The 8,229-nt window shown below is 50.7% G+C and overlaps 1 protein-coding gene across 2 annotated transcripts; it reads right to left on the reverse strand.

Moving 5' to 3' along the window:
* Positions 1–2,501: 2,501 nt before the first annotated feature.
* LOC125540465 (transcription factor SRM1) lies at positions 2,502–7,340 on the reverse strand. Of its 2 annotated transcripts, none has more exons than XM_048704084.2 (2): positions 6,480–7,340; positions 2,502–3,305 (listed from the first exon to the last, which is right to left on the reverse strand). In XM_048704084.2, the coding sequence occupies exons 1-2, from the start codon at positions 6,905–6,907 to the stop codon at positions 2,828–2,830; spliced, it is 906 nt and encodes a 301-aa protein (XP_048560041.1). In that variant the 5' UTR covers positions 6,908–7,340; the 3' UTR covers positions 2,502–2,827. The 2 variants fall into 2 exon arrangements, with proteins under 2 accessions (XP_048560041.1, XP_087401538.1); XM_087545412.1 differs by lacking the exon at positions 6,480–7,340 and adding an exon at positions 4,783–6,418.
* Between the last annotated feature and the right edge of the window lie 889 nt (positions 7,341–8,229).

Here is an 8,229-nt window from a genome sequence, read left to right on the forward strand (position 1 = left end):
TAAGAAAGAAATTGTCTGTACCCCCTAGCGTGATAATTGACCCTTGCTATCAGGGGCGGAGGTAGGATTGGGCCAGGCCCCGGACCAGCTTCACTATACTGTACTGCAGGGCATTGAACAGTGCTTCCGAAAGCCCGTGAGGCCGTCGCGCCCCGGGCCGCCGACTATCGAACTCTGATTGTGAGCTTTAGTTCGTAGGCTGGAATGTTAGGAAAGAAACTTTCGGTACCCCCTAGCATGATAATTGGTGTGACATGTGGCCCTTGCTATCAGAGGTGGATGTAGGATTTGGGCCAGGTTCCGGACCGGCTTCACTATATTGTAGCTACAAGGCATTGACCAGTGCTTCCAATAGCCTATAAGGTTGTCATGCTCCGGGCCGCTAGCTATCGAACTCTAATTGTGAACTTTAATTCGTAGGCTCAAATGTAAGGGAAGAAATTTTCGGTACCCCGTAGCGTGATAATTGGCGTTACATGTGGCCCTTGTTATCAGAGGTGGAGGTTTGATTGGGCCAAGGCTCAGACCGGCTTCACTATGTTGTAGCTATTGGGTATTGAACTATGCTGCTGAAAGCCTACTTGATGCCTTGGCCCAGGGCCGCCAGTTATCGTACTCTGATTGTGAGCTTTAATTTGTAGGTCAGAAAGTTAAGAAAGAAATTGTCGGCACCCCCTAGCTTGATAATTGGCCCTTGCTATCTGGGGCGGAGGTAGGATTGGGCCGGGGCCCAGACTAGCTTCACTATATTGTAGCTACAGAGCATTGAACAATGCTTCCGAAAGCCCGTGAGGCCGTCGCGGCCTGGGCCGCCAACTATCGAACTATGATTGTGAGCTTTAATTATTCGTAGTCGGGAATGTTAGGAAAGAATTTTTCGGTACCCCCTAGCGTGATAATTGGCGCGACATGCGGCCCTTGTTATCAGGGGTGGAGGTAGGATTGGGCCAGGTCCTGGACCGGCTTCACCATATTGTAACTATAGGGTGTTGAATGGCTCTTTCGAAAGCCTACGCGCGGCATCACACCCCAAGCCATGACCCGATGTGCCTAGGGCTTCTCTTCGCCCTTGCTTGCTATAATCCGATAATGTGTCACATGAATATGTCATGTATCGGCCGCCGAATAAGATTGTGATGACATTTCTATCCGAGGATATAATACCCTCCCACTTCATAATTTTGGATGTTTTTTTATCTCAAAGGTTTAGTTGATGGTAAGTTTGTCTCAAATAGTGATGTTTGTAGGGAACATCACTGATCATTTCTAGACCCCGAAGAGTTAGTATTAGATAGTGTGCGGACATTTTGAAAAAAGAGGGGGGGGGGGGGATTGTCAGTCCCCTCCCTCACTCCACCATTGTGCGCCATTGTCTTTGGTGTAAAGCTTGCGAGGTTTTCTTATTATTATTTTTATGGTGAAAGCGCGATGGACTCACGGGCATCCATAGAGTCAACTTCATATGCATTGGCGTCGTATAAACTGTGCGCGAGAGGTACTGTCGCCACCCTCATCAAGATGATAATTGGAGTGCCAACATGTGTTTTCACTAGCGTGCGGCGTGAATATGTCAGTCGAATGACGAATTCTATATTCGTGGCATCTCTATTCAAAAAAATTACCATCTACTTAAAAGGAAATAAGGGAGTTTCTACCCCAAATGGTATATCTTCCCAACTGCCCCCTATGTTGTACCAGTGGTTCCATCTTAATATACTTATTTTATTGGGACTCATAAGCATATGGTTTTATAGGGAGTCATATTCATATACTTATTTTCCATAGGGACATATGTGCACGTATCCCATAAAATAAAACTATCAATGCATGCTATTTAAAAGTCACCTCGTTTGTTGCGCCGCGGACCCCACTCATGATAAGCCCATGACTCGGCCGGCGTGACAAGTGTCCTCGCAGCCCAGGTCCCATGACACCTGTCCACCGCCGCCCGCCGCCCCTCATGACATGTGGCCCCCGCCGCGTGCCGGCCGCGTGAGGTGTGGCCCCCGCCGCGCGCCAGACGCGTGAGGTGTGGTCCCCACAGCGCCTCCTCCAGCAGTAGCCCCACCCACCGCAGTGGAAACGCTCCATGAGGCCATACACGCTCCCTCTTTTGTTCTCTCCTTTGGTGCCGGGTCAAGCTTTGGCGTTCAATCTCTAGTGATTAATTGCGCAAAGGCTGCCAAAGATAGAGCTTATCAGTAGATGGATGGAAGCTTCGTCGCTAAGCCCAGAGATGTCCGTTTCCACTTTATCGTCGTGCATATTAAATCAGTACAGCTGCGGTGACGCGTCGATCGAACCAACCGTGAAATTTGAAATTTTGCCCGCAAAGAGTTCGAAATGAGAACGATCGAGATAATGTTCCTGGACAAATCTTTGTTGATCCCCTGTTACGCAGATACAACAGAGTTTTTTTTTAACATAGTACAGACGCAGACGCGATAATCTCTATAATAACCAATTCATACATTGCTAAGTGACACTGCTAAGAACTCTCATAAAAAAAAGTAACACTGCTAAGTATCTCTTCCCCTGTGCCTGCATCACACAGATCACTTACAGAAACACACCCAGTACCAATTCATCCAACCCGAAGGCGAACATCGAACAAACGACCACGACGACGAAACGCGACACGATTACATATAATCCGCAACGCCCACAACACCATCTGTAATGTACAACAGTTTATCATTATTCCTTTATTCAGACAATAACAGAGGATTTCACTGCAAGGACGGGCAACATGGAGAAGGTTCTGAGTTGGTCTGTCAGGAAGCCCAGCAGCATCGCTTAACAACGTCTATTTTGCAGCGCGGGGCCATCACCGGGACGGCGGGGGCGGCATCGGGTACATCGGAGCGCGGGGCACCACGGTCCCTGGGACCGGGGCGTGCATGGCGTACCCCATGTGAGGCGGAGCGGCGACAGGGAGCGTGACCGGGGTGCCGACGGCGGACACGAGGGGGCCACCAACCGGCTGCCCGATCGTGGTGCCGAAGGCGTCCACGCCTGGGGGCAGGTTCCCTGGCTGGTGCGGAGATTGCTTGGGGGACTTGCCGGGGACTGCGGCCTGCCCATTTGTGCCTGTGATTGGGCCCTGAGCGGCTGATGCCTCTCCGTTCACGCTGGTGATGTCGTGTATGCTTGATCGCCGCCTCTCCCTGTTCATCGAGTTGAGGCGGATGAAGTACTTCTGCGCATGACTGGCGACCTGAGTGGGCGTCCTTGAGATGACGAAGTTCCTTGAGATGCTCCTCCAGTCACCTTTGCCATACTTTTCAAGTCCAAGAAGGAACAACCTGCAGGTTTGGAATCAGGTCATAGCATAGATCAGTGACAGGTAAAGATAACCCTGGAGGAGGCAGTATCCATCAGTTTGCAAACGCGCACTTCTCCTTAAATATTTAAATGCAGTCAGTACTGAAATTAGCTTCTCGAGTTAATTATGAATAACATTACCTATTCAGCCACTGAAATGATCACAACCACTGATCATCTACTTTGGAATTTCACAAGAACGACAAATGACAGAAATATGTGGACTACTTCTAATGGTACATATAGCACATGCCCAAACGAACATGTGCTTTCAGGGTTGAAAGCTTTGAACACAGAGCACTGAATAATTCATTTGCCCAAAAGGTGCTATATATGTATACACCAACTGATGAGAAACCATACGCAGAATTTATAGAAGCAAGGAGCAGAACTTCTAAAAGAAGTACACCATTACGTAGTGCCACAGAAAATGTGAAATGCTTGATGATGTACTTGAATTCACATTTAGAAGGAAAGAAATGTACTCCCTCCATCCCATAATGTAAGACGTTTTTTGACACTACACAAGTGTCAAAAAACATCTTACATTATGGGACAGAGGGAGTACTGTACAAGGTTCCATATCTGAAATATATTGACTCAACTAAATGGAAGTTGAGTTTTACTTGCCACAATAAGTTCAATTTCTAACATTTTAGTATATTTAGGATAGCAAACTAGCATGAGAAAATGTACTAAAATCAGTCAACCCAGACAATGAAAATAAATGTGTGAAGAAATAGTCCAAAGGGTTCCTTCACTTAAACAATTAAATCTGTTTAGTGCCTAGAACACATTTGAAAAACCCTTTTTCCATGAGTAACCACAGTTCTAAGTTTCTGACATCTGAGTAAAGATTTTTCATGCACAAGGTAACATGTGACAAACTAAAGTTGTAAGTCCAACAAAATGTCAGAACATACACAATGTACAGCTCAAGGATGCAACTCCAACAGCCACGCATTTAACCAATGTTCGGAAGCAGTTCACTACTCAAGGATTGCATAATCATAAACAGATTGCATTCCAAATACAATAGTTATAGATACTGCCAAACTAACAAAACAACAACAGCTCCGTTACATAAACTCCAGCTGAAAACAATCATGCAATAGAGGCCCTGAATCTACGAACAACCACGCAAGACGTGAACTAATCTACAAAATACGACAAATCGACAAACCTACACGCGCCCAGTCTCCAATAGAAAGCAGCAGGAGGAGGACATCTTAAGAGCAAATTTTCAAAACACTCAGGGCATTACGACAACTACACGAGTGGATCAGCAGAATCGCCAGTCAAATAGTAGTGACATTTTAGCTCCTAGGCGACCCAATCAATCAAACTTCTAAGTATAACTCAAAATTATTCGATGAACAGATCTAAAGTAAAAAAAAAGTGGAGCAAACATGTGCTCGCTCCTCCGCAGACAATAAAACAAAGGCTGGAGGCACGAACCTGTGCTCATCCTCGGTCCAGAGGATCCCCTTCCGGCCCTCCCGCTTGACAGACTTGGATGACACCTTCTGCCCATGCCCTCCCCGTCCTCCTCCTACCCTGCCGCGGCCCTTCTTCCCGCCGGAGCCTCCCTCCTCAGGACTCCCGCCGTCAGTGTACACAGGCAGCGGCACCCGGCCTGCCTCGATGGCGTCCACATCCGCCACCAACAGCTCATAGTGCCGCTTGATCTCCTCGGCTGTCTTCCCCCCAACAGCATCGGCTATCTTGTTCCACACTGCCTCACCCTCCCCGAGATCCACCAACACCAGCGCATTCTCAAACGCCTTGTTCTGCTCCCACGTCCACCCTCCGGGCCCGGACCCGGATCCGGACCCCTTTTTCACCTCAACGACGCCGGCCATGTTGTTCCACACGGCCTCCCCCTCCTGCAGATCCACCAACAGCAGTGCATTCTCAAACACCATGTCCTGCTCCCACATCCACCCTCCTGACCCGAACCCGAACCCCCCCTCGGTCACCATGGCCGACATGTTCCCCGGCCCCGAAGAAGAAAAGAGAGAAAAAACTAGATAGCTCTACAGGATTCGCCAGGCAGCAATAGGGGTCAGAGGTTCTGCAGGATTGCGGCGGTGAGATATGGGTGAAGGAGAGGGGGAAGTGGGCCTGGAATTGCTGCAGATTTAGGCTAATAAATTGGTGTGTTTCGATAAGAGAGAGAGAGGGCAGGGGAGCCGAGGGCAGCTTTACGGGTGCCAGCAGGACAAACTATGACAAAAACTTCAAACCTACATGCATCCATTCTCAAATGGAAAGCAGCGGCGGCGGCAGCAGCACATTTAAAGAGCAGATTTCCAAAATATATTCAGCACATTTAAAGAGCAAATATCCAAAGTAGATATCTCTACAGGATTCGGTGGGCAGCAATAGGGGGTCAGAGCTTCCTCAGGACTGCGGCGGATAGATATGGGAGGAGAGGGGGGAGGGGGGCTGGAATTGATGCAGGTTTAGGGTAATAAATTGGGGGCTTTCGATAAGAGAGGCGGGGGAGCAGAGGAGCAGATTTACAGGAGCCAGCAGGATAAACTACGACAAACCGTCAAACTTACACGCGTCCTCTCGCAAATGGAAAGCAGCAGCAGCACATTTAAAGAGCAAATTTCTAAAATACGCAACACATTACGACAATTAAGTGGGTCAGCAGAATCGCCAATCAAATACCAGCAGCGATGTTTTAGCTCCTACCCAACACAACCCACCAATCGATCAAACATCTAAGCAGTACCGCTCAAAATCGCTCAATGGATGGATTTAAGGTGAGACAATGAGCGCAAAATGTGCTCGCTTCGCTGTGCAGACACTAAAGTTGCTTGCAGAGCATAGCCCTAATTTCCAAATACGCACAAGGCGCTCTACTGACGTACTCACACCCCAGTAGAATGAGAGCAGGTAAGAAGCTCCACTGATTCCATTCACAGACCAGTACACTGAGAGCAGGTAAACTATGCAAGCATCAGATTTCCAGTATGCTCCCTAATATCATAGGACCATTACACGGATCAGATTCTCTAACAAAACAGTCAATTCAGCAATCAATCAATCAATCACACGAATTAATCCTCAATCCAGAGCAGCAAGCAACTCAATTATTCGGTCAACGGAAGGAAAACGAAGGAAGGCAGGAGGCAGGAGCGAACCTGTGCTCGTCCTCGGTCCAGGCGATCCCCTTGCGGCGCTCCTGCTCGGCGGACTTGGACGAGCCCTTCTCCCCGTGGCCGCCCCCTCCTCCGCCGCTCTTCTTCCCGCCCCCGCCCCCGCCCCCGCCGCTGCCCCCAGCCCCGCCGCCGGAGCCCCCCTCCTCGCCGTCGCCGGCGTAGACGAGCAGCGGCACGCGGCCGGCCTCGATGCCGTCCACGTCCTCCACGAGCAGCTCGTAGTGCCGCCGGACCTCCTCGGGCGTCTTGCCCTCGACGGCGTCGGCTATCTTGTCCCACATGGCCTCCCCCTCCTCCTCATCCACCGTGGCCAGCGCGTTCTCGAACGCCTTCTCCTGCTCCCGCGTCCACCCGCCGGACCCCTCCTCGCCGCCCGCGCCGCCGCTGCTGCTCGCCTCCTCCGCCGCCATGGCCGGCCGCAGACCTGTTCCCCGGACGAAAGAAGAGGAAAAAAGCAACCTTGACAGCGCTCCGCGGGGCTCGCGGGGCGGCGGCGGGGGTCAGTCGGCCGGAGGATTGCGGCGGCGGGATAAGGAGCGGGGGACGGGGGGAGGAAGAGGCGGATTTGGTGTCGCTGCGGGCTCGTGGGGAATAAATCGGGGGTTTCGCGAAAAGGGAGAAGGGGAGGAGGCGGAGGAAGGAGGGAGATCTACCGCCGCCGCCGGAGGAGGATTTGTTACCGCGGGGCCGGGCGAGATATTTTCCTTTCACCGCGGCGCGGGGGCGGGCGGGGGCGGGGCAGTGACTGCGGTGTCGGGCCTCCCGTGTCTCTGGGGGGAGGGGGAGTGGCGCGGGGAGGAGGAAGGAGACAAGCGGGGCTGGCTGTGGCTCCTGCCTGGTGGCCGCTGGCGACGCGGCGGCCGGGCTTTTCTTTTCTTTTCTTTTCTTGCTCGTCGGAGGCGCCGCGGCGGCCGCCGGATTTTATTGTGGTCGTGGTTAATGGCCGCCTGAACGTGACTTGATCGACCTATAAATTCATTTCCGGTTTTAGAAAAGGGTAATTACGTGAAGTGTGTGTGCATGTGTCACATTTTTTGCGAAACAGGTTTTCGTCTCGCTTTATATTATATTATAATCAAGCAAATCATCACGTCCATATAACAAGTTCACGCATGAAAGAAAATAATGAATCTATTGAGGCACCAACACACATGCAAAAAAAAATGCAGAGGGGGAAAGCCGATACAAGGCTCTATGAAGCCGATGAATCAATGGCTAGGAGGCGAAGAAAGTTGGCATTCCGCCACAATCAGAGAATCCGTCGTGTCGTCTAGCCGATCTCAGTCTCATGGGCTTAGAAAACGGGTGTTAGTGCTGCAAGAAGGCATGGAATTTGAACATAGGGTCGTTGGCACGTCGTAAAAAAGACCCGTTCGATGACCATCTTGTTACGCTTTGTACGAAGGGTTCAAGTCATTATCGCGGGCACTAACAAGAAGAGGCGTGTCCTCCTTCCGGCATGGTTGGCCTGAGTTTACAGGAAGACAACTGGGTTCGATCTTGCCACTCAGACCTAGAGCCTCACAGACAAAACTTCAAAGCCAGACACGATAAGCCGAACCAACAAGAAAAAACCTTGGCAGGGCCAAGTGTTAGGAAATAATGTCGGAAGTGCCCGGCAGCACCGCGGGAGGGCCACACGCCCAAGATACAGTCTCCTCGGCGGAAAAGGTTTGTCGGAACGAAGAAGTTCCAACTCCCATTATAGGCGGTCGAGGTAACAAAAAAAGCA

Source organism: Triticum urartu, chromosome 2A (assembly GCF_056163025.1).
Source record: "Triticum urartu cultivar PI428250 chromosome 2A, HENAU_Tu73, whole genome shotgun sequence".
In the NCBI taxonomy this organism is placed as follows: domain Eukaryota; kingdom Viridiplantae; phylum Streptophyta; class Magnoliopsida; order Poales; family Poaceae; genus Triticum; species Triticum urartu.

Excerpts from the sequence above, each read along its gene's own strand:
- LOC125540465 (XM_087545412.1), bottom strand. The coding sequence starts at position 5,315 with ATGTCGGCCATGGTGACCGAGGGGGGGTTCGGGTTCGGGTCAGGAGGG. Across the intron at positions 3,306-4,782 it reads TGGACCGAGGATGAGCACAG|GTTGTTCCTTCTTGGACTTG; the intron begins GTTCGTGCCTCC and ends CCAAACCTGCAG.